The sequence below is a fragment of the Choloepus didactylus genome, chromosome 8 (assembly GCF_015220235.1).
Source record: "Choloepus didactylus isolate mChoDid1 chromosome 8, mChoDid1.pri, whole genome shotgun sequence".
NCBI lineage: Eukaryota > Metazoa > Chordata > Mammalia > Pilosa > Megalonychidae > Choloepus > Choloepus didactylus.
The window spans coordinates 106,322,654-106,350,328 of record NC_051314.1 but is presented as its reverse complement, the minus strand read 5'-3'; the positions used below and the strand labels follow the sequence as shown (position 1 = coordinate 106,350,328).

Here is a 27,675-nt window from a genome sequence, read left to right as displayed (position 1 = left end):
ACAAAATTGTGATTATGTTCTGCATCTAATTTTGGATTTCATTACTGTCAAATACTGATGAAGTCATTTCAATATTCCCAACCTCAAGGTTTTAATTTGCAAAACTGATCTTTAATACTTAACAGTTGATAAGGCCAGCAATAAATTAATATACATACTGTCTTTGGAATTGATATATTTTATTGGTCATATATATATCATTGAAATATAATTTACATACAGTGAAACACACAGATCTTAAGTGAAAGATTTTAGCAGGTGTGACAAAGGTATACACCTGTATAAACCACATGCCATCCAGATACAGAACTACAAAACATTTTCATAACCCCAAAAGGTTCCTCTATGACCTCTGCCAGTCAATCCCTCACACATTCCCCTACCACCACCACCAAGAAGCAACTACTCTTCCACTTTCTCATACCACAGACATATAATTTGGATAATGGCATAGTTTGATAAGTATGATTTTGTTAAAATTAGTATAGCTAAAGAGCACTAGTTAATGAGTAAATGTTAAAGTACAGAAGAGCCTCCAGTTACTTGCTGCTCTTTTCATGTCTTGCCCAGATCAGAAGTCTTGTCAATAACTTGGATGAAGTTAGAGATGGCATGCTTCTCAGATGGGAAGATAATGTGAAACAAGGAAAGATAACAAATACAGTCGATGACTCCATCAATTTCCAAAACTACATCAATAGGCTGAAAACTAATGGGTTAAATCCAGCAAAGTAAAATAGGATAGGGAAATGTGATGTAACAAGCACACTTAGAATTTCAGTTGAGTTCAAGTTCAATAGGAATCAATAATATGTCATACTTACCAAAAACACTCATATTCATTTACACTGCATTGTACAAAAGTAAAGTGCTCAGAACGAATGAGAAAACAGTTATCCTTGCCTCTGTGCTGGTTAAGCCAGTAATAAGTAGGGTTTGGATCATAAGAAGAATAGATAAAGGAATGATAGATGACTACACAGAGAGGAGGAGCTACTCAGGTGACATGCTAGCCATTTTCAAACACACAAAGAACTGACATGTAGAAGTGATGTTAGATTTCTATGTGGCTCCAGAGAACAGAAGTAGAGCTGCTGGTCAAAAGTTCAAGAGAGGTATGTTTAGGATAACCCAACAAAAGGGACCTAATAATTTGAGTTGTTGGAAATACTTGTTGCAGCAGTAAATTCTTGGTCACTGCAGGCGTTCAAGGAAAACCCAGATAGCCATTTGTAATGAGTGCTGTAAAAGATCTGAAGTTCATATATTGGGTAGATCATTTCTATTACCCCTTTCTATGCTAATATTCTATAGATCTAAGTTTTGGTTCCAATAATACACCTTATTGGAGGTCACTGAGTGGACCATTCTTGACTAGAAATTTAGAGAACTGGAACCTATCCCAACTGATGTATTGACACCCTGAGTGAGGTATCTGATGCTAAAGTTCAAACAATATTTATAATTATGGGACATAATTGTAATACAGAAAAGATTGGGACCATCTAGTCCTCTTTAGTCATTCCCATCTTTTGTGAAGTCACCCCTAGGCATTGCGCTTGCCCTTTAAACTCAATTAGGCAACGTTAATAGCTCTCCCTGGGTTCCAAGCAATCATGCCTAAACCCATTCATGCCACTCCCAGGTAACTCCAGAGCTTTCAGAGTCACCCTATAGCTTAAATAATGGTAATAGACTACTTCACACTAAACTGTAAAAGTGCTTCACCCTCGAGGAGATCTAAGATGGCATAGAGAGGAGTGGAGGCTAGTTAGTCCCCCTGGAACAATAAATAACCAGGAACAACTAGTAAATAATCTGGAATAACTGCGGGGGGACAAACATGACCGTCCACTCATCATATGCCAACCTGAATTGGGAGGAATGCCTGAGATTGCAGCATAAAATCTGTAAGTAAAAACTACAGATCCAAGCCAAGAGCTCCCTCCCCATACTGCCCAAGCTGCAAAGCCTTCTGGAGCTAGAGAGGGGCTCTCTCTGAGTAAGTGAATACAGCTCAGCTGAGCTTCAACTGGGGTTTTAATTAACAAGTGTAGACTGCTCGATACAAGCTATGAATCCCCAACAAGTAGACATAGGCTTTGGGTGAAGACTGATCTTGGAGAACCGGAGGGTGGCCTCAGACTGGCCCTGAAGGGGGCTTTCTGTCCCTGTTTTGGCTCAGTGGAGAAAGCCTCAGCCATTTTCAGTTCCCAGTGCTCTGACCCAGACAAGGGTGGAGATAGCACAGACAGAAAGAGAGAGTATTCAAATACTAATGACCTCCCCCTAGGGGGTTCTATCTTCCCTAAGAGGAAAGAGGTTGGGCCCAGCTCTACTACCCACCTTCCATTCAGAACCAGACCCCAGAGCCTGGGGGAAAACAGCCACAGGCCACACCTCCTTACAGCAGTCTGGAGTTACAGGCTGACAGGCACCACCTGCTGGGCAGAAAAGCATAGTGACCTGAGGCCTCACAGGGTGTACCAATTTTCTAAGACACACCCTCAGGGAAACCAGATACTGAATAGTTCTTCCTTCTGGGACTGGAGCCCATTTTGGTCTCGGAAAACCTGATTGGGGTAACCAAGGAAACCATGCCTAGACAACAGAAAACTACCTACACTAAGAAAAACGAAGTTATGGCCCAAAGGAACAAACTTACACTTCAACTGTGATACAAGAATTTAAACAACTAATACTAAGTCAATTCAAAAAGTTTAGGGAAGATATGGCAAAAGAGATGAACTGTATAATAAAAACACTGGGCGTACATAAGGTAGAAATCGAAAGTTCCAAAAACCAACTGGCAGAATCTATGGAAATGAAAGGCACAACACAAGAGATGAAAGACACAATGGAAACATACAACAGCAAACCTCAAGAGGCAGAAGAAAACACTCAGAAACTATAGAACAAGGCACCTGAAAGCATACACACAAAAGAACAGATAAAGAATGGAAAAATATGAGGAACATCTCTGGGAACTTAAGGACAAAACGAAATACAGCAATGTACATGTCATTGGTGTCCCACAAGGAGAACAGAAGGGAAAGAGGGCAGAAGCAATAATAGAGGAAATAATCAATGAAAATTTCCCATCTCTTATGAAAGACATAAAATTACAGATCCAAGAAACACAGCATACCCCAAACAGAATAGATCTGAATAGGCCTACACCAAGACCCTTAATAATCAGATTATCAATAATCAGAATCCTGAAAGCAGCTAGAGAAAAGCGATCCATCACATACAAAGGAAGCTTGATAAGACTGTGTGCAGATTTCTCAATAGAAACTATGGAGGCAAGAAGGAAGTGGGGTGATATATTTAAGATACTGAAAGACAAAAACCACCAATCAAGAATCCTATATCCAGCAAAACTGTCCTTCAAATATGAGGGAGAGTTTAAAATATTCTCTGACAAACAGACAATGACAAACTTTGTGAATAAGATACTTGCTCTAAAGGAAACACTAAAGGAAGCACTGCAGACAGAAAGGAAAAGACAGGAGTGAGAGGTTTGGAAAACAATTTTGGGAGATAGTAGCACAGCAATGCAATACACTGAACAAAGATGACTTTGAGTATGGTTGAAAGAGGAAGGCTGGGACCATATGGGACACCAGAACAAAAGACGAAGGATAAAGAGGGACTGTGTAACTCAGGGAAACCTAGGGTACTCAACGTTGTAATAAAAGGTACAAATATGTTTTTACATGGGGTAGAACAAATGAACGTCAACATTGCAAGGTGTTAAAAATAGGGTAGGATTGGGGGGAAAATACAATCAATGCAAACTGGAAAAAAAAAAGTGCTTCACCCTCTATGTGACTGATAAACCAAAACCTAAGAAACTACAGAAGGTGTCTTTGTTTCTGACACCCCACAGGAACACAGACAAATCTAAAATCAGAGCCTTCTGCCTCTAGTGAGTCAAATTTATTGAAAGGTATAAAAAAAATACTTATATTCATATTATAAATTATTTATGTGAGTTACTCATGAATGAGAAAACTATAAGGAAGTTATGGACTTACTTTGTGACTTACTTTATTAGATTATATATGTACCGGACCCATTAGATCTTTCTGGAGTTTATTAACCTACACAGTTAACAAGTGAATATTTGAACCACATTGCTCAGTTAAGATGGTGCATCAGGTATAATACTGAAAAGGTATAATATGAATCATTAAAGTTCCTAAAATAAAATAATAGTAACAAAATAGGAAGCCTCCAGACCAGAAACTGTTTTAATATGAACTAGTATATATCATGTAAATTTCCATTCATTAGAAGTTGGAAAACAAAACCAAAAGTTTGTAAGTAATAAAAGCAAAACAAACATATATTTGGAATTTCATTGTCCAGAAAATATTTTTATCATTCAAATACAGTATATTCATATAAAGCATGCTATTTGCATACATTCATCCAACAAATTTCACTCAAAAAATTTTTTTGAAAGCCAAGTATGTATATAGTAGTATACAGTAGTATATTAGACAGTGTATAAGGCAGCTTTAAGACCAGAAATAGAATCTATTTTCATAGTTTTGCCCCCCCTTTGGTCTGTCTCAGTCAGTAAATCTGAATCTTTATTATTGAGTTATCTAAGCAGTAATTCTAAGAGTCATAAAGACTTTTATAAACCTACCAGGGAAAACAGACTTAAAAAATATTTACAAACGACACAAGTATTTATTTGAAATATCAGTGTCTCTAAACACTTTTGTCCTTCAAATACACGTATATTTATACAAGGTGTGTCACATTCAACCCCATGAAAAGCAAGTTATAAAAGTATGTACAAGATCCAGAAGCAGCTCATAGAAAAGTGTCCAAGGGGATAAAACTATTTAGTTTACTGGGGAAACAGCAAGAGATAGAGACAGAGACAGAGACAGAGACAGAGACAGAGACAGAGACAAGGATGTCTAAATTCAGATTATAAAACTCCTGGGCACCAACCTCAGGAGCTGGGTCATTATTCTCTAGAGAAGATGAGAACTGGTGAAAGAGGAGAGCATATGATTTAGAAAGCTCCTTAGGGTGGAATGTGGAGAAGAAACACAAACAGTCAGAGGGACTAGTCAGAAATACACCACAGGGAGTGAAGAGGAACATCCAGCTTGTGATTAAAACTTTGTCTGAAGCAGGCCAAACAACCATTCATGATGAGGTTATTCTTTAATTACAAAACATTTTTTTATCTGTCCTGGAAAATCACTTCCAGTTAAATCAAAATCTTCAGTAAATACCTACTGTTTCATACTGAACTTTCCCCAGAAACTTGGAAGAAGTAGAAAATAGAGCCCCTGCACATGAGGAAGTCACAGCACGACAGGGGAAATGGAGGGTTAGAGGAACATAGTTTGGCAAATGAGACAGTTAAAGATTTAGGATGTTAAATTTAAGCCCCATGCTAACCACATAGAAAATATGCAAACTCACAGACAGAAAGTGGCGTACAGGTTGCCAGGGGTGGGGGCCAGGGGGAATTTGGGAATTAATGCAATATGGGATACAGTTTCTGTTGGGGGAGATGGGAAAGTTTTAGTAATGGAAGGCTGAGAAGGAACCACAGCAACACAGTGAATGTGATTCATCTCACTGAATGATATGTTTAGGGGGTATGGGGATTGGAAAATATACGTAGTATACATATTTCTGTAATAGAGAAAAATAGGGAAACTAAATGGATAATGACAATTAAAGGCAATATGTGAGCTAAGAATGGAGGAGGAAAAGCTCAAAAGGACATTATTGGGACATAAGAAAAATTGGAATATAGAATGTAAGCTTTGTATCAATGTTAAATTCCTGGAATTTGATAACTACACTTAACGTGAATACATAAGTGAATAGCTTTTTTCATATGAAATGTACACGGAAGTACCATGTGTTCAAGGATTATTGGTATGTGTAACTCGCTCTCAAATATTCTGAAAATAGACAGATAGATAGATAGATAGATAGACAGACAGATATAATAGAATGACACAGCAAAGGTGGCAAAATGTTAAAACTGGTGGGTCTGGGAATCTGCAGGGGTGCAGGTATGTTGGAGTTTTCTGAATGGGGTTGGTATTATTTTTGTAACTGTCCTAATAGTTGACAAATTATTTCAAAATTAAAAATTTTTAAAAAGCAACATAATGATAGTAGAAAGGACATTTTCCTCTTTGAAAAAAGGAAAAGAAAAGAAATCTGAATTCAAAATTTGGCTGAGCAAACTACAAGCTGTGTGATCTTAGGCAAATTATTTAACCTCTTTAAGAGCCTATATCCTGGACAAAATAGTGACCATAATACCTAACTTGCTAAATTGTGGTGAGGATTAACAATTAAAATATGCAAAAGACTTAGAAGTGTGCTAGTTCAATATAAATAATAGATACTGTTGTATAGTAATCTCTTGCCAAATGTGGCCTAGCATATGGTAGAAACTCTGTATACAGAAGACATATTATTAATTTTCCACCTACTTTTATAAATGCATTTGATTAAAAAAAAAAAAGGAAAAAGGGAATGAGATCTAGTGTAGATCAAGTGTTCAAAAGCCTCTTGATATGTGGAGAGAAGATTAAGCCCTGAAAAAAACAGTCCTCAAGCACCATTGACACAAAGAGAAAGCCTAATGTTACACAGACACTTTTTCTAGAACTTGTAAAAGCCGAAGAAAAAAAATAAAATAGAAGTATAAAAGAAATTATACATTAAGCCACTAAGGACTTAGAGGTGCAGTCAGCATAGCATAAAGCTGACTGAGAAGATCAGAATGTCACAAGAAAGCTTCTTCACCATCTGAAGAAGATTCCAGAAAAGACTTGCCACCCAGAACAGATTTCTAACACCAGTGACTCTGAGGCACTGGGAGGCAGGCAGCGTCTAGAAAATTTTTTCAAGTCTATAATTTTATTATGTTTTTAAATGTTTTAATGTTGTTATTATTTTTCTCCCTAACCTCTATTTTCTATGCGATTTTAACCCTGACCCACAGGTTTCCCAATCATGGTCCTTTTCTGGAAGGTAAGAGTGGTGGATCCTGTGATTGCCCTGCCCAGATTCCCCTTCAGGAATGAAGGACCACTGCCCCAGTTGCTGGGGGCACTACTTGGAGGACAGCCCTCACCTGCCACCCCTCTATGGAAACTGACTGGTCTGAAGAGAGCTGCCTCAACCAAGTTCACACATCCTTTCCAGGGAGCCCATGGCCATGGGGGTATCAAGGCCCAGGCCCCAGACCCCAATGGGAAACAACTCTGATGGGACATCCCAGCTTCAGACCTCCCTAAGACCTTCACTAAGACTACAACACAACCCAAGTTCTTCCTTTGCCCAACCCTACTTCTTTCCCTTCCATTCCACTGGTGTTGAGCCCAAGAGCTCTCCCTAGTAAATCCCCTCCATGTTAATCTCTGTCTCAGAGTTTGCTTCCCAGGATCACAATCAGCAATAATTAACTCTGGAGCTGCTGCAGGATTATGGTTAATGTTGTTATTTAAAACTCAGCAGGAAAATGGCAAGACATTATGAGAAGAGGTTCATCTGATAGAGTATGTATACACACACTTAGAGACAAGAAAGAAGCCTAACAATACAGATGGGATTGCACACGTTTTCCTGCCTCTTCTTTGACTCTAAAGTTTCCCTCCAACAGAAGTTTGCATAATTTGGATGAATAGAAGTTGTAGTAGGCAGAAGTCCAGAAATCAATGAAAAAGATTTCCAAATGATGAATGGCAATTGTGGTGTCTTCCTTTTGGAAGTAAACTAGGCTTCTGAGCATTGTGAACTCTACTGCAAACTTAAATCCTTTACAGAAGGACCTGAAAAGAGCTCAGTCAGAAGAAAACTTAAAAGGAGGAAGAAGAACACGGAGAGACCTTAAACTGAATCTGGCTGGTACCTTAGGTATTGACCCTTTGGTTTTGGTCCTTGTGCTAAATCTTATTTCTATTCTTTCTCATCTCCCACCTCCAGATACATACCTACTCAGAATCTCACTTCTTATTCAGAGAAGTCTTTTTTTCCCCCTTCCTCCCTCCCTTCCTCTTTCTTTCTTTTTTTTACAAAAATCTGGGTATTTCAAGGGAACTAAGGCTTCCGGGTTCAAACATTCTAGCTGGTGTCTCTACAAAGAGCAATCACAGCTATTAACCAGAAAATATGCTTCATGGATATTTGCTAAGAAGAGAATTTTACAATCACATTAAAAAGAACACAATTCAGGGAATGAATTACATACTAACCTTTGAAGAATCACAGTTCTGAACCAAAATAGACCATAAAAATCATATTTAGACTAACCTCCTAATTTTATAAAGGAAGAAACTATTTTCTGGCAGACGTTCTGTCTGCAAATATTTTCTTCCTTTCTCACCCACATAACAATATTAAAAAATTTTCTGCTGTACCTCCCATCTCAACTTCTCTTCTCTTTTTTAATAGCAAGCATGCTACCACATTAAAAAGGTGGATTATGTGACGTCTCCACCGAGACAAAAAAAGTTCAATTGAAGTAGCAGGTTCTTTGTCACTGGATGGAGAGTAACTTCCTACTATCTTGTCTCCTGGGACAAGAGGTGCACTTGAGCACCAAACCTGAATTCTCCATTGATTCTTAAAATTATATCTCATTTTCAACATCATAAGCATGCATGCCAACAAAAGAAGTTATCTGATTATTGATGGAAAACATGCCCACATTTCAAAGTTTGGCTATGGAAACTCCCAAGAATTTGGAGGTGTGAAAAGGCAAAGTGATATTAGACGAAAAGAAACCATTCAGCTCTGTTTTGGCCTATTGGTAGTTTTTTCGTCTTCTTCTTCTTCTTCTTCTTTTTTTTTTTTTTTTATATATTGCCATTTCAAATCATGGTGAGTTCAAGGGAGCAGACACTTGAAAAGAAATGATAGTAGAAGCCTAAACTCCTTCACTGGGCCCAAAGTTTACTCAGTGGTGAAGATTTTATTACTCCATGTTGGAGGTTTAAATTTGAACTACAGTTCTGCTCAGACAACAAACGTAGAAAAGTAAATGCATATTAGCAGGATAGCTACATAATAAATCAGACTGAAACCATTTCCAGACTATCAAATTCTCTACTCCAGTCACAAATGTGCTCAAATGGAGATGATACTTTTATTATTGAGAGTTAACACATGCTGTATTGCTCATTAGAAGAGTGTATAGGGGGTGACATCATCAACATGGCAACATAAACAGCTACTGAAAACTCCTCTCCAGTCAACGAAAAAAAGGATAACTGTGAATTGTTTGAAACTCTGGAGGAGGTTATAGACTGGATAAAGACCATGCAGATGCCAAATTGAAGAAAGAGGAGAAATATCAGGTCGGACTCTTCTGTCCCAAACAAACCAGTCCTCTACCCTCCCTTCCCTCGCGCTCAGTGCGGGAAAGGCACAGAGTCGGTAGAAGGGAACCCACCCACCAGGGACACAGACTTTAAAATCTCTCACAGCAGTGAGACATACCCCCACTATTTGAAGACCTGGGGGACAAGGGAGGACAATTCAAGGCCCACAGTCAATGATGGACAAAGAAACCAAGAAAATGTGGACAGAGACTATGTTTCCAATCCTGAGTCTGAAAACCCTTCTCCCACCCTTGAGGGAAGCAGCAGCCGATGGCCATTTCCTTGCCTTAGGAATGACTGGAGTACTGGGTCAGCTGAGGGAGTACTTTGCCACAGGTGGAGCCCCACATCAAGCCAGATTTTGGCCAGCAAAGTGAGGTCATAGGAATCCTATAGTTTCAGCTCTCCTGTGTAGATGCAGCCTGTGCTTGGAGGCAAAGCAGCCTCTGAGAATGAGTAAGTTACTAAATATCACCATCTGCTGAACAGTACAGAAAGTGCAAGGGAACAGAAGCCAGAAGCCCTTTTAAAAAGATGCTTCACAAATCAATGTCAACCATGTAGAGAGTTGAAAAGGGGATGGTATTCAGAAAAAAACATAATCAAAGCAAACTGGAGTCTACGGTCAACAGTAACATTGTAATATACCTCCATTAAATGTAACAAAGGCAATATGCCAATGCTAAACGTATATGAGAGGGGGATATAGGGGAGGAATATGGGATTCTTGCTAGTGGTATTATTTGCTGTCCTTACTAGTATACTGTATTGTATGACATGTTATTTTTCATCATTTTTTTTCTTATTGCTAAAAAAACAAACAAACAATTCTTCTTGTAGTAATCACTATGTTCAAGTGCTGATTGTGGTGATAAATGTACAACTTTATGATGATACCATGAACAACTGATTGTACACTGTGGATAAATGTATGGTATGTGAATATAACTCTATAAAATTGTAGGAAAATATATATATAGGAGTAAAAGTGTTGGAGAAAACATGGTGAGAAGGATGTACCTATCTACTATTGATGAGCAGTAGAATGGTGTAGCCTTTCTGAAGGTCAGTGTGGTCATTCCACAAAAAGTTAAGTATGTGGGGACCAAAAGGTCCTGCAACCTCATTATGGGGTATGTCATTTGAAGATCTGAGAGCAGAGACATGAATGAACATTTGCAAACTGGTGTTCATAGAGGCAGTAATCATGATTTGCAAAGGGTGCAGATGACCTAAGGTACATTGACTGAAGAATGGAATGGTGTACTGTGGTGTATGCATACAGTGGAACATCGAGCAACTACAAGAAGGAGTGAAGCTGTGAGACACACAACGAGATGAATGGATCCTGTACACAGTATTTGAGTGAAGTACACCAGAAATAAAGGCAAACACTTTAATGCCTCACCAATATGGACTAACTACAATGTGTAAACTCAGAATTGAATCATAGAACATAGCCTAACGTGGACATAATTATTGTAATGGTCCTTAGATTGTAAGCTCTTACAGCAATTAACTCTATCCCTGAATTGTAATGCCTATCACTAAACTTTGAGATGCTGATCCCTTAGCGTATAACCTGATTGGTCTCTGGAACAATGCATATCTCTGAGACACCTGAAACTCAGAGCTAGAGCTCGGCAGATATGAATGTCAGTATTAGTGCATACAGCCACTGTTAAAAAAAAAAAAAAATGCTGAAAAAGAGCCCAGACTTCAGTTAGTGATATGAATGAAGCAGGTCTGGTTAAGACCAGGGCAAGCCAGGCCAAAGGGTAAAGGTTGAAACTGACTGTGTTTTAATACTTCAACTTCCATGAGACCAAGGGAAGAGATATCTATTTGGTACAGGATCTAAATTTTCTAAACGGTACAACTGTACAGTTGATTTGTTCAAACACCACAATTGCATGGAACTTTGAATAGGAAGTGAGATACGGTAGATTAGTATAGGCTGGAGTGAAATAGTGACACATCCCAGAATAATTTGGGCAGATAATAAAAAATATATTTACAGCCTCCCCCTCCCCAGCCCCGAGGATCTGGGGGAAGGTGCAGATGTGTTGGACTTCCTCACCTGGACTGGTGTTGATGTTGTCACAAACATTGGGACTGGCGGTTTGATGTGCTGAGCCCTTGATCATGGGACATGCCCTTATGAGGCTCGTTACTGCAAAGGAGAGGCTAAACTTGCATATAATTGTGCCTAAGAGTCTCCCCCTGAGTTCCTCTTTGTTGCTCAGATGTGGCCCTCTCTCTCTCTAACTGAGCCATCTCGACAGGTGAACTCGCTGCCCTCCCCCCTACATGGAACCCGACTCCCAGGGTTGTAAATCTCCCTGGCAATGCAGAATATGACTCCCAGGGATGAATGTGCACCCGTCATCGTGGGACTGAGAGTATCTTCTTGACCAAAAGGGGGATGCAAAATGAGACAAAATAGTTTCAGTGGCTGAGAGATTTCAAATGGAGTCAACAGGCCACTCTGGTGGACATTCTTATGCACTATATAGATAACACCTCTTAGGTTTTAATGTATTGGAATAGCTAGAAGTAAATACCTGAAACTACCAAACTCCAACCCAGCAGTCTGGACTCCTGAAGACAATTATATAATAATGTAGATTACAAGGAGTGACAGTGTGATTGTGAAGACCTTGTGGATCACACCCCCATTATCTAGTGTATGGATGAGTAGAAAAATGGGGATAAAAACTAAAGGATGGGGGGGATGATTTGGGTGTTCTTTTTTCACTTTTATTTTTTACTCTTGTTCTGGTCCTTTCTGATGTAAGGAAAATGTTCAGAGATAGATTGTGGTGATGAACACATAACTATGTTATCATACTGTGGACAGTGGATTGTATACCATGGATGATTGTACGGTGTGTGAATGTATTTCAATAAAACTGAATTTAATAAAAAAAAAAAAAAAGATGCTTCAAACCCTTCATTAGGACCACAGGAACTGGTGTACACAACCCTGCACAGAACCCCAGACTGGTTTAGGATGAGAAACACAGACAGCCCAACTGTCAAAGCAGGGCTCTAAACAAACCCAGGTCTTGCTGACTGGCAGAAAACAGAGTACCAGTGGAAGCCAGCAGATCTGCATTACCACACTCAGTGAACTTGCTGGGTTGTCCAGTGCCTACCTCCCATCCCTGTGGCAGGTCAGAGTGGCTGCCTGATTTTGGGGGAAGACCAAAGCTAGGGCCAATCTGATTATTGGCCAGGGAGAGAAACAAAGAAATACAGAGATCAAAAAAAAAAAAAAAAAAAAAACCAACAGGAAAACCCAAGACAAAAGAGAGAAAACAACCTCCACTATAAACTAATCAAGAAAATCACATGCCTAGCCAACAAAAAATCATGAGCCACACCAGAAAACTCAAAGATATGGCCCAAAGGAACAAACTAACACCTCAACTGAGATTCAAGAGTTGAAACAACTAAAGATGTTCAAACAAATCTTCTAAATAAAATCAAAGAGTTAAAAGAAAATGTGACAAGAAAGATGAAGGATATAAAGAAGACACTGGGTGATCATAAGGAAGAACTCATAAGCTTGAAAAAACAAATGGCAGAACTTATGGGAATGAAAGGCACAATAGAAAGATGAAAAGCACAATGGCAACGTACAACAGCAGACTTGGAGAGGCTGAAGAAAGGATTACTGAACTAGAGGTCAGGACATCTGAAATCCTACACACAAAAGAATAGACAGGGGAAAAAATGGAACAGATAGGGGCGCCAGGAACTGAATGACAACATGAAGCACAAAACATACATGTTATAGATGCCCCAGAAGAAGAGAAGGGAAAAGGGGAAGAAAGAATAAAAGAGGAAATAATCAATGAAATTTTCCCAACTCCTATGAAAGACATAAAATTACAGGTGCAAGAAACACAATGTGCCCAAAACAGAATTGATCCACATAGACCTACTCCAATACACTTATTAATCAGATTATCAAATGTCAAAGACAAAGGGAGAAGAATTCTGAAAGCAGCAAGAGAAAAGCGATCCATCACATATAAGGGAAGCTCAATAAAACTAAGTATGGATTTCTTAGCAGACACCACGGAGGCAAGAATGCAGTGGGATGATATATTCAAGATACTAAAAGAGAAAAACTGCCAACCAAGAGTCCTATATCCAGCAAAACTGTCCTTCAAATATGAGGGAGAGTTTTAAATGTTTACAGATAAACAGACACAGAGAGAGTATGTAAACAGGAGACCTCCTCTACAAGAAATACTAAAGGACACAGACAGATAGGAAAAGACAGGAGAGAAGAGTTTGGAGAACAGTGCAGAAACGAAGATACCAGGAGACAGAAAGGGGGTAAAGGTTGGGCATTTGATGCTGAAGGAGTACAGAAAGTTCAACAAGATTGATTGTATAGATCCAGAAATTGATAACACAATATTGGGTGATGGTAGCACAATATTTGTAAGTACTCAAAACAAAGATGACTGTTAGTATTGTTGAAAGAGGTAGATTAGGGGTATGTAGGACACCAGAAGGAAAGATAGAAGATAGATTGGAATGGTATAACAGTAAAACCTAGAGTGGTCAATGATGGTGATTAAATTTACAAATGTAAGAATGCTTTTACATGAGGGAGAACAAATGAATGTCATCTTTACAAGGTGTTAAAAATGGGGTGGTATTGGGGGAAAAATACAATAAATACAAACTAAAATCTATAGTTAATAGTAACATTGTAATATGCTTCTGTTAATTTTAACAAAGGCAATACACCAAAGCTAAATGTCTCTAAGAGGTGGATATAAGGGAGGGGCATGGGATTCTTGGTGTTGGTGGTGTTGTCTGACTTTTTTATTATATTTTATTTTAGTTTTATTTTTCTTTTGTTGCTTTTTAGTTGTCATTTTTTTTCTTTTTCTTTCTTCACTTCCTCTTCTTTCTTTGTGGAAGAAATGGAAATGTCCTCATATAGATAGTGGTGTTGAATGCATAACTAGACAAAGATAAATCAGACTCAAGAGTAAAGAATAATATTGACAGTGTTTTAAAACTTCAACTTCTGTGTGAGACCAAAGAAAGGGATGTTGATTTGATGCAAAATCTATATCTTTTTTTGTAGCACACTATATAATTTAACTTGTATGGTCAGTTTCCTCAAACAACATAACTACAACATGGAACATTGAATAGGGAGTGAAATCAGATTGCTTTGTACAGATTAGTGTGAAGCCCCGATATAAACCACAGTAATTTGGGCAGAGAATATAATTGTATTTGCAAAGCCCCCTTGAAGGACTGCGAGAAAATGTAGAAATAATAAATTTCCCCACCTGGGGAATTACTGATATTCTCACAAGCATTGGGGACTACCAATTTAGAAGGCCAACTCCTCGATCTTGGGACTTGCCCTTAAGAAGTTTCTCTCTGCAAAGGAGAGGCTATGCTTACTTAAAATTGTGCCTAAGAATCACCCCCAGAGAACCTCTTTTGTTGTTCAAATGTGGTCTCCCTCTCTAAGACAACTCCACAAATAAACTCACTGCCCTCCCCACTACGTGGGACATGACTCTCAGGGCTGTAAGTCTCCCTTGCAACGTGGGACATGACTCATGTGGATGAGCTTAGCCCTGGCATTGTTGAATTGAGAAAGCCTTCTTGTACCAAAAGAGGGAAGAGAAACAGAATAAAGTTTCAGTGGTTGAGAGATCTCAAATAGAGTCGAGAGGTCATTCTGGAGGTTATTCTTATGCAATTATATAGATATCTCCTTTTAGTTTTTAGTGTATTGGAATAGCTAGAAGGAAATACCTAAAATTGTTGAACTGCAACCTAGTAGCCTTGATTCTTCAAGATGATTGTATAACTATATAGCTTACACTATGTGACCTTGTAATCACGAAAACTTAGTGGTTCCCACTCCTTTTATCTAGTATATGGGCAGATGAGTAGAAAAATGCGGACAGAAAATAAATGAATAATAGGGAGGGATTGGGGTATGGGATGTTTTGGGTACTCTTTTTTACTTTAATTTTTATTCTTATTCTTTTTTGTGTGTGATAATGAAAATGTTCAAAAACTGATTGTGATGAATGCACAACTATATAATGGTATAATGGTACTATGAACAATTGATTGTACACTGTGGATGAACGTATGGTTTGTGAATATATCTCAGTAAAACTGAATTATAAAAAAAGAATGTATAAATGGGATTCATATTTATCTTCAACTATTGATATCACTCTCTAGTAGAACACAATTCCTCTCTGTTGTAAGAAAGTGATCTTAATTATTAGACATATAAATCCTTGGATTGTTTATCCTTTGGCAAACATTTTTTAAAACTAGTGGAATGTTTGTAAATATCAAAAACATCCAGTTTATTAGCCAGTACATACATTTGCTTTTAACTTCTACATGTGACAAGAGCACTGTTTGACATAATCCTTCTACCCAAAATATCAATTACACTGAATGGTGCCTGTGCATTTTAAATCACTGGGAGCAAATGATAAGTATTAGGCAAAGCAAATTAACTCAACAACATAGCCCACCGGGAGTGAATACACTTGTTTGAAAACAGTATTTCTTTTCTTAGGAGAGTCCACAGCCAAGGAAAAGTATTGGATTGATAGTCCTGAAAATCAGAATCTTCTACTTAGCTATGGTGAAGGCCAGGGCTTTGCTGGCAACCAGTGCTGCAACTAAGTATGCCTTAATTTCTGAATGGATTACCTCTAGGGCACAAAAATGAAAAACTGCTTCTGAGCCTAGCAATCTCTGCTGAGCGTGTCAACTAAAATCCACTGATGGTGAGCAGCTGTAGACTGGGAGCTAGACTCAGACCCCCACCCAGCTCTAGGGCAAGGACAGCCCACTTGACGCTGAGGTGGACTGTAACCAAGGACCCAAAAGAAGAAAACCTGCAATGGCCACTTTCCAAGCCAATCATCCCCATTGCCTCAAACACGAATCACTGACATTTAAACCTAAAGGACTGCCAGAGAAACAAATGAATTCACACATGCACACCTATTTAAGAAAGGTGCCGCTGAGGGAGGCAAAAAACGGAGCTCCGGGAACATAAGCCTTTCCCTTCTAGTCACGTCCTCTTCTGCTCCCCTACATCTGACTTGACAAACAACTACCAAACGATCTCTAAACGTCCAACCCAAGCTGAGCTGGAGTAGAATTATTAAGTGATAATTTGATAAGAAGGATACAAAAAGACATGAGTCTTTTTGTACAAAATTTAGCAGACACAGTGCAAGACTAGAAAACTGTGTTTATTAGAAGGAGCAGTTTATCTAGCAACAATGCTGACTTACTATTTTAGAAAATTTTGCTTTGCAAATGACTTCAAATTGAAAATAAAGTTTCAATGAAACAGGAAAATATAATCCAAACTATTTCGATAAAAAAGAGACAAGATGATGATACACTGTGTATTGTAATGTGGCAGCACTGTCAAGCCTTCTGTGAGCCGTTCTTTGAAATAACAGTTCTTCTTTCCCCACAAGTACTTTCCATAATCTGGGATTTCCTCTCTGGCATCAACCCTTGTCTCACCACACACTACAGGAATTTTTCCCATGCCTGACAATCCTGCCTCCACATCTGGAGTTTCCAGAAATGTATTTTCTCTTGCTTCTCTTGTTAAGAATTTATAGTCCAATGGAACTTTCCTTAGGAATTTACAGTCTAATAGAACTCAGCTATAATAACACCACTCCTGGTAGACCTGAAAGATAATTCTTTAAGTTTGAAGTATGATCTTGCATAAAATAGATCATTTCATACTTAGCTAATTATTTAAGTTATTTAAACTTTATTTTGAAATACTTTCACATTTATGGGAAAGGCTGTGAGAATAGTACAATGAACTCCCACAAACTCTTCGCCAAGACTGATTAGATTTACAAGGTCTGCCACATATACACTCCAGCGTTCTCTCTCTCTCTCTCTCTCTCTCTCTCTCTCTCTCACACACACACACACACACAGTCTCTCCCGCCCCCATGACTTCTTCCCACAAAGTAGAAAAATCATTTCCCAAATAAAGAGACACCACTCTACATGCATGACATACCAGTCTCAAAAGGAAGAAACCTCTAAGTCTCAGTTTATGCAGTACATATATATTTCTTATCAACTCAAGAAGTAACTTCTTAGAGAATTATAATTGATAAAAATGATCATTAATCATTTTTTATAATGGAGGAAAATGAATGTGTATCATCCTTTCATGATGGAGTAAAATTTTGTGTATCGTGATTAAACACAAGACACACTACATGGAAGATAATGTGTGTAAAACCACTTAGGACATAGAGTACTCAATGAATATTAGCTGCTACTATTTTTTTAGTATAATTATCTGGGAAATATATTTATATAAGCCAACAAACAATTCAAATATTTAGAGGCACTTTCTTCATTTAGTTTCCAAGATATCACATTCCTCTGGAGGCCTTCTTTATTCATTGGCCACTCTGTCACAGTTTTTTTTGATGGCTATCCCTCCTCTACCTAACTGCTAAATTTAGAGCATCCCACGAGTCATCTTTAAACCTCTTTTCTTCCCAATCAACAATCACTCCCCAAGTGATCTCATTCAGTCTAACTATTATGAATGCCTTCTATGCACTGATGCTCACATTTATATTTTCTACATGAAATTACCCTATGTTGTATTCAAATATCTATCTATATAACATGACCCTTAGATGTCTAATAGACATTTCAAACCTAATACGCCGTGGTGCATTGAATTGTATATCTCAGTTTAGACATGGTCTTTGCCTGCTTTCTGATGGGCATGGACTCATTGTAAATAAGATCTCTTGAAGATGTTATTTCATTTAAGGTGTGGCCCAACTGAATCAGGTTGGACTTTAATCCAAATTACTGTAGTCCTTTTAAAGCAAAATGAAATTTAGGCAGAGATAGAGGGGAAGCCACAGGAACAGCCAGAAGCTGGAAGTCAACAGAACCCAGAAGAGAAGGAGAAGATGTTCCATTTGCATTGCCACGTGATGGAACAGTCAAGGACCCAAGGAACCCCAGCAGCCAGCCCCAAACACCATGGTCTTCAAGGAGAAAATATCCTCTTACCGATGCCTAGATTTTGGACTTCTCCTAGCCTCAAAATCGTAAGTAAAATAAATTCCTATTGTTAAGCTAACCCATTGCATGATATCTGTTTCAGCAGCTAAGAAACAAAAAAATATTCCCAAACAGAAATACTCATTTCCCCTCCAAACCCACTCATCCATTAGTTTTTCCCATCTCAATAAATATACTACATTTACCCAGCTGCTAGTTCAAAACCTAGGAATAATCTAACCTCCTCTTTCTTTTCTATTTCAGAACCAAATCCTATCAGTTAAGACTTTAAAATTCCAAATCCATACATTTTTCACCATCTTCACTAGATACCATAGTCCAACTTTATCACCACTTATCTGGAATTCCTTGCAGCCTCCCAAGTCTGTCCTCCTTGACACTTACATACTCTTTATTCTCCAATCAGCAGTTAAAGTGATTAGATCACATCATTCCCTTCACCATCTCCTTCTCAAACCCCTCCAAAGCCTGCCCATCAAGATAATTCGAATTCAAATGACCCACGATACAAGATTTTTCAAAATTCTCTTCTATCCTTCCCTTCTCTCACTCCACCTTAGCCACACTGGCCTTACTGCTGTTCCCCAAACATACCAAGCTTGCTTCCTAGAGGCAGGCAGGTCTCTGCTCAAATGTCTGAGTCTGTCCCGTGCACCCTTACACAACTGCCTCCCAAACTCCATCACGCTCCATTTCATTGTCTTACTTTTTTTCTTTATAGCTTTGTCTGATGTTACAATATATATTCATTTGTTTATTATCTGCCTATCTCCTCTACTAAAGGAAAGGTAAGGATTCTGCATTTACTATTGTTTGTTCTCACCAACAGGGGGTGGGTAAGAACTCTGTTCATCTTGTTCAGTGTTTATTCCCAGTGACCAGAAGAGTACCTGTCATGTAATAGTTACTCAATAAATACTTGCTGGATAAATTAATTAATGGAGCTCAGATAGCTAAATGAACAATTACAGTTCATCAGAAAACATGAGAACTATAAAAAATTTTAAGAGGAAAACAAAATATATCTTAGAGGTAGAAATGGATAGTAGAGACTAAAAATAATATATTAGCAAATGTTCAGAGTAAGACCCTGCAGGCAGACTGTCAGCACTGTGACCAAGAGCTAAGATCAATTTCTAACTTTTTTAGAATGGTCTGATTTATTGTAAACTGGAGATTGGGCAAGAATCATACCAGAGAGATCTCTAAGTACTGTCTGAGATCTTTACAAGGAGCCTCTCACTAGTGAGATTCAGGCAAAGAATCAGAAGCATGTCCCTGCTCTTTGATTTACCACTGTACTTCTTGGATTTGGTTTTGCTCTAATTCATACATTGTTGGTAGACTTAAATTTTTATAAAATTTTAAATCACAGAAAAGATGCAAAAAAAGTAAAGAACTTCCATATACCCTTTCCAGTTTTCTCCACGTGCTTATAGTCCTTCCCTTGGTCTTATCCCATTCTCCCTGAATATTTGCTATATATAATAGTTTTACTGTGAAATGTCTTGAAGGTTACCATTCCAGGCCATTTCAGCATGTGAATTCACATCTTCTTTTATTTCCAGAATGTTTTCTTGGATTGTAGTGTTAAATATCAGTTCTGTTTCATTGTTTATCTTCTTAATGGATTCCAATTATTCATATAATGGCTCTTCTTTGCCTTTCTTCCATTTCACTTTCTCTCTGACCTCTGATCCTTGTTTCTTTATATCATTTTCATTCTCTTTATTAATTTCCTGTGCCATTATTCAATGTCCTTTATCGAATTTTCATTCAAATCTATTCTTTCTTTGACACCTTGTAATTTAGTCTGTATAACTGAATTTTAAAATCCACTGTTTTATTCTATTTTTTTATTTCCTGAATTTAATCAACTTTTATTTCACTTATTCCTGTTTTTTGGTCCATTTCTGTCCACTGCTTATGAATTTCTGACTCAAGGTGTTTTTCATATCCAATGTTTGTTTAAAGATATTTAGAGTGTCATGTTGCAATTTTCTTCTCCTTTATGGCTGTCTTTTCAAGAGGAATCTTCATCAACTGAAATTTTTTAATTCCCCATTCTAGTTTGGTCCTACAGTAGGACTAAATAGTAATTTCATGAAAATGCATTTTGTGGACAGTGTGGACAATATGAGGTGTTTTACATGAATCCTAATTCAAGAGCACCCTCTCCTGTCAGAGTAGTGAAGTGCAGTTTCTTTAAAATTTGGCTTTTGATGGGGGGCAATGGGAGGAGGACTGTCCTTACATTTTTTCATTTTCTTTTGTCTTTGGTATTCTAAATTTCTACCATTACTTCTTTTTCCTTTCACCAATAAGCCTCCATCACCAATAAGCCTCCAAAGGCTACCACTCCTTGGCCACTGCTCTTATCTACCAGATTGTTTTTCAGTATTTTCACATTTAGGATGGATTTCCTCTTTCTTGAAGGTGATCTTCACTCAATATCTTCCTGTCTCTTTTCCACATATTTTTTTCCAGAAACACTCATCTATTCGTAAAAGCCTGTAGTGAGAGCTTATAAGACAGTTCTACTGAAAAGTGATGTTTATTTCTGTACTTAACAATAATTAAAAGTTGTACAGGCTTCTGTCTTTTAGTTACATTCAAAGTGAGATTTAAGTGGTTTAATCTGCTTCCTATTGATCTTCGAGTTTTTTGTAGGGTGTAGGAGAAATTGAGATTTGGACAGCAGTCATTAATTACTTCAGCTAACTGAACATCCTCATTTATAATTCTTAATCAGATATTTCATGCTTAAATCTGAAATTTGATTTCTTGTTTTACATTTTTAATCCTGTCTTCCATCTCTGTAGTGGGTACTGTTGTGCTCCACATATCCTGTCTTCAGAGCTGGCGAACCCCTTCTCCTAGGTGCTGAACACCAAGGCTGCTGACTCCTTAGGGCTGTGCTCCTCCCCAGGCACAGGGCATGGCCTTGCCCAAGGTCCACAGCCCCCCAGAAAGGAGCCCACAGCCAATGACCAGCCAATGCAAAGCATTCAAAGCCCTGCCCCTCTGCCTTGGTTTGTGACAACCATAAAGGGCCATTCCACCTCCAGAGCTCCCTGCAGGATCAGCTGAGGTCTCAGTTCTAATTGCATGGTGCATCAGCTGCTCCATCTGCCCAATTCTATCTTCGCCACTTTCTTAGTTATATATCCTGAGAATAAACCCTAATAAACCTCCTGCAAGCAATTCTCCTCCTTAAGGTCTGTTTCCAGGGCATTGTATCTAAGGCAATCATCATCATAAACAGTATTTATTGAGTTACGAATCAGGCACTGTTGTAAATGTTTAATATACATTGTCTTACTTAATTTTCACAATGAACCTAGGAAGAAGACACTATTATTATCTTCGTATGTCAGATAAAAAAAGAGAATCTTAGAGAAGATAAGCACCTTGCCTAAACTGTGAATATGTTGTAAGGGCAGGATTTGAATCCAGGCATTCTAACTACAAAGCCCATTGTCTTATATACTTCATTATACTGCCTCGCACACTAGCATGAATTCGTTGCTTCCTTAGTATGACCCATAGCCTGCCCTTTCTCTGCAGTCTTCTATGCCCTACTATGAAGCATGGCCAGCATATAACACATACCAAGACGATCACAAATATTAAATGTTCTTATTTTTTAACCCAATATTTTCATGATCAGATTGGCCATGATGTTAGTGGCTAAAGATGGAACTCAGTCTTATGAATGTGTCTTTTAAAGCTTTACCAATTAAAAAAAAAAAAAAAAAGAGAAGCATGTTTGTAAATCCACCCAATTAGCACTCAGTCCTATATAGAATTACTTTTCACATATACATGTATGTCAGCGTGCAGGTGCCTGTTAACAACCACTTCTCTGTAGGATCTTTTTAGTCTCATCTCTAAGCAAGAACAAGATTATAACTCTTCTCAAAAATTCTTACCTCCATCTTGATATTTGCTTAATCTTTCAAAATATGATGACATAGGGGCCTGTACAATATCCAGGATAGCCAGAAGTGTTCTTGTCAGTCTTAATAACTCAATGAAACTATAAAATCCAAAGTATATAAGATTCCGAGCCAAGTGGACCACCTTAATTTTTTAAAAAAAGGGTGGGGGGGGAGGGTTAAAGAAAAGAAAAATATTGGGAACTACAATAAATATTGACATTTATAATCTAAATTAATTCAGGTATTTTTAAACATTCTAATATTTCTAAACACCTAGGAATTAAAATAACTGCAAAAACAACCACCTGAACTTTGACTTACTCAAGCCTAGAATTAAATCCAAATAAAACCAATGCATCAATCCCATCAAAAAAGACAAGATTTGGGATGAACAAGGGTGGTTAAGGATGTCTACCTTAGAATTATTAGAATCATTTCATTAGATATTAGAATAATTTAATTAGAATTATTAGGATTATTTAAACATTAACTCATTTAAATCAGTGCGGTACCACTTAATACATGGTTACATTAACAAATTACTTTAATAAATGGATATTATCCATGAAATTTGTCCAAAATCTATGTTTCTTATGCTGCTTTGTGGTCTTCTGGATACTGTGGGACAAACCAAGTGTGAGAGCCAGCCTCCAAACAGCCTCGGTGAATAGTCTCTTCTCACATTGTACCAGAGTTGGTCTGTGGGACCATCAGAGAGTACAGCACAAGTGATGAGCTATCACTTCTAAGATTAGGTTATAGAAGACCGCAACTTCCATCTTAGGTTCCCTCTCTCAGATAACTTGCTCTTGAGGAAGCCAGATACCATGTTGTAGGAACACACAGCCAGACTATGGAAAGGCCCACATGGCAAGCAACTGAGTTATCTGGTCAACAGCTAGAGTGAACCAATGCCTTCAACAGCCACGTGAGTGAACAGATCCTTTAGCCCCAGACAACTGCAGCTTATTGCAGCCTCATGAAAGACCCAGAGCCGAAACCAACCAGCTAAACATGCCTGAATTTGTGACCCACAGGAGCTGTGAGATAATATTTGTCGTTTTAAGCTGCTGAGCTTTCGGGAAATGTGTTACATAGTAATAAATAACAAATACACCAGGTATCAAGTGATTAAGCATCTTTCTTCTCTCTGTCACTATATTGCCAAAACAATATTGTAACTGAAAGTATTTCAATTCAGTTCAATGAGACTACAAATATCAACTCCATAAAGATGAAAAAAATTGTATCCAAACATAAAGTAGGCAAAAAGGTCTGTTCATGAAATGCAATAAGGCTTGTGCCAAATGAATAAAACAAAAAATTAAGGAAAACTAGCTGATAGATAATTATAAATGAAATATTTTGTACTGAACATCAAGTATAATCTAAGTATAATATAAATCTATCTTTTAATCAATGGCAGAGAGAATCATACCTTTATGAGCTAAGCTACCTTATTACAAAAAGCATCCTAAATATTAAAGGGAGAAAATTTTTGATGTTCGGTGTATCCAGTTTTGATATGGAAAATTTAATAACTTTATGAATGGTTTAAAACAAATACCTCAAAGGTCAGTTTGTTTTTTTCTTTATCCCCAAAAGGAAAGGGCTGATTTACAACTTCCTTCAAGTATTCTTCAACAAATTCCATTGTCAGTGCAAATTTCCTTTTCATATCATTTCTTGAAGAGTCTGTTATAGAATCATATCTGGAAAGAGAGAAGATAAAGCAAGTTAAATGAATCATAATAATTTGAGAACAGGAAGACATGTACTTCTGTAGTGATTTGTTAAGGCAAATACTAAGTTTCTCTTGGCATTGTCTATTTGTCATATATGCTCAATTATTTAACTTCTTGGTTTTATAATCTTGAGTAAATTAACCTTTCTAGGTGTCATGACCTCATCTGTAAAATGGGGCTATTGTGAAATGAGTTAATACATGTCAAGCACTTAAATCAGAGTAATATTAAGCACTTAGTAAATTATTGCTTTTATTAGTTTTATCATTTCTGGTTATAGGTTTACAGAAAGTCTTCCATTCTCATTAAGAGTTGTCTTTTTATCCTCCACAAGGAGTATCTTGTATGAATTTGGAAGATCAGCAACCTGAGTTAGAACATATAATGCCTTCCCATATATTTCATTCTAAAACTGATGACATTGTTTGATTTTGAGCTCATCTGCTAAGTTTAAAGGCCTCAAGAATTTTACACACATACTCATGAATTGTGATCTTGGTGGGGATTTCTGTCCAGAGCCTGGCATAGCGAACAGGCACCACAGACTCCTGGGGATCCCGATCAACGTGCATGTGGAGCATGAGGCGACAAAAAGATGCTCGGAGGTCGAATGGCAGGCTCTCGTCTGACACACACCGCAGGATCAGATCCACAGAGAGCTGTGTCGAAATCTGGTTTATGGCCAGGTACTGACGATCCAAGCACATCCTTGCAAAGAGGTTTAACTGGTATCTACAAAATAGTAAGCATGTTACAATAATTTAACTTATCTTGATAAAGTTTTTAAACATTATAGTACCAAACAGTATCTACTTTTATGATACCAGCATTTCTGTTGTATGTGATAAGAGTCAGACTTTTTTGGGAATATGTTAAGTGATCAAATGACAACACATACATGAAATTGTCTTTATATCCATTCAGTTATAACTTCTCTTACTTATTCCAGAAACATGCGCCTGTGGAGAGTGTCACTAGGCTCACAGTTCTCAATTTTCCAGGATTACTAATACATTAAGCCTGTATGCTAATGAAACCATCCCTCTCCACCTTCACAGCCCCACTCAGCTACAGGCTCCAGCATCTACACACTAAGTTTAGTCCCACTCAGCTTCTGAACCAAATGTGAGCAAGCCAAAGAGCATCAGTACACCTGGATTCATCAGCTACGGAGATCAAAAATCAGCCTTTGGCTTTGTTGCTTTAGCACCAGAAACCAAGAAACACAAGGCATTCTCTGCCATTTTCTGCCAACTTGGCCCAAGGGCTTCTGCCTTAGGATCCTATCCCTTAAATTCTAAGATACCTGCTGAGTTCCTGTTTCTAATATACTAACCATCAGGAAAGTACAACTCTGCCCAGATGTTTACTTCAGTACCATAGATACCTCTGCTGCCATTTGCCATCACTGTGCCTTCTAACTGCAGATGTCAGTTTCTCTTAAGCCCCCCTGGGTCACCACGTATTACTGAACACTATATGCTAAGCACTGGATAGCTTCCTCTGAGGCTACCTCGGCAAAAGGATCAGCTTTCCCAGCCCCAGTTCCATCTCTCTCTCCCATTCCCTAGGTCCCAAAACATGTCTCTCTCCTGTACCCAGTTTGAGCAATAATAAGAAAAAACCCTTTGCTGCACAAAAATTCCAAACTAGTTAAAAACAGGAAAATTGCAAGTGGTATATGTGGAAAACACAGATGTTAATATTTAATTTGAATATTTTATAAATGGCTCTAAATATTTCAGCTACCCTAGTCTGACATGACTTTAAATTTCCTCTTTATTGATAACCAACTTTTAGAGGTTTCAGAGAATCATCTCAATGAATATATGAGGTTGAGAATCATGATTCTCTACAATACTTAACCTGTAATAGGTAAGAACTTCTAAATCAGCTTTGGTGCCTTCTTTTGCCTCTTGAGCAAGATGCCTGATAGCTTTGCCATGAGGTTCCTTGTTGCTGTCAATCCAGTAAAGCCAAACTTCTTCATCATCAATGTCGTCTGAAAGGATGGAGCTCTCCATGGGGTTGTCTACTTGCATTGAGACCAGCCTTGAAATAAACACATGCTAACTCTGTTAAGAAGCTCATTCACAAATACGATAAAGAATTACAATGCCTAGAACTAATGAACAGAAAAAGATGCCTCCATTATCTTGGCTTACTTAGTTTGAATGAGAATGTCTGCATTGCCTGGACTCAACATAAATTTACAGATGAGTTCTTGAGTTACAGGTATTGCAGTGGTGTTAGAAACACAGAGATCTGATAAATAATCCAAAAACCTGGCAAGAGAAAAAAATTAAATACAACATAAAATAAAGTGTCTTATATAGTCAACACAACAAAAATATATTTGGGATATAAACCACAAAACTTTTGAAAATACTTTATAATATTATTTCCATGCAGCGTTTTTCCAATGTGTAGCTTATCTATTGCATCATTAGAAATAAACTGAACCTTCAATTTTTTGTATTTAATACAAACCTTGTTTAAAAAAATATAAAAGATGGCTCAAATTTATTAGATGATATTCATTCCACAGCACTGTGACTTATTATGTTTAGAAAATCAGTTATCTACTTTAAAGTGAGACTATACAGTACTGAATATCAAAACAAAGACAGATCAAATCTAATGTTGTACTGAGTGAAATAAGAAAATAGCACATACTTAAGAGTGATAGCTGATCAAGTCAGAAGGCCCACTTCCATGTTTTAGCACTTATTTGCTGTACTAATTAGTTTAAAAGGCATTGCCAATCTGTTTGACTCTTCTGCATTCATTTCTCCCACATAAGGCAGCACGGTGCAAAAGAAAGAGAACTTGATGTGTCGTCAGAATCCCTTGATTTGACCTCACATTCTATTCCTTACTTTTGGGGTAGTCTTGGGCATGATGCATTCTGGACCTCTATTTTCTCACGTCTAAAATCTGGTTAATGGTACAACTCCAGTATACTTCATGAGAATGCACAAGGATTTAAATGACATGATGCATATGAATGCATTATGAAAAACTAACAAGTACTATAAAAACATGTTATCAGAGAGAAAATCAATTAATCAATTAAATATAAATCTGTAAGTTTTGTTCTGCTATGCAGTAATAACTCTTTATTATACATAATGATTATAGTGATAAATCCAACACAGCTTATCCATGAAAGTTAGTATTATGAAAGTATTCCAAGTCTTAAAAAGTTGGGAAAATAAAGCAAAAAGTCACAATCCCCACTAGAAAAGAATACCCTATGAAGCACTTCAAACCTTGGCTCCCGATTTCTCCTGAGTAAACTGACAAATGTTTCTATTTCTTTTGCTGTGATATGTTTCTCTAGTAGTTTTCTGTTGTTGTGCAACAAAGCTGTGATGGTATCTTCTGCCAAAATATCATAGCCAATCTGGGACTGCATGACACAGAAATTCTTAGCAATATATTCCTGCAAAGAAGAAAGACTGTCTGAATAAGCTGGCA

At 37.7% G+C, this 27,675-nt stretch overlaps 1 protein-coding gene across 4 annotated transcripts in view; it reads right to left on the bottom strand.

The window, feature by feature from the left end:
• ITPR2 (inositol 1,4,5-trisphosphate receptor type 2) overlaps positions 1–27,675 on the bottom strand; it is a 550,850-nt gene that overhangs the window by 341,427 nt on the left and 181,748 nt on the right. For all 4 annotated transcript variants that reach the window (XM_037848345.1, XM_037848346.1, XM_037848348.1 and 1 more), the window contains 6 exons: positions 27,468–27,640; positions 26,361–26,480; positions 26,062–26,247; positions 24,676–24,927; positions 24,018–24,162; positions 22,442–22,592 (listed from right to left, as the gene is read on the bottom strand). In XM_037848345.1, the coding sequence (XP_037704273.1) occupies positions 22,442–22,592; positions 24,018–24,162; positions 24,676–24,927; positions 26,062–26,247; positions 26,361–26,480; positions 27,468–27,640 (1,027 nt within the window). The remainder of the gene's footprint in view (positions 1–22,441; positions 22,593–24,017; positions 24,163–24,675; positions 24,928–26,061; positions 26,248–26,360; positions 26,481–27,467; positions 27,641–27,675) is intronic.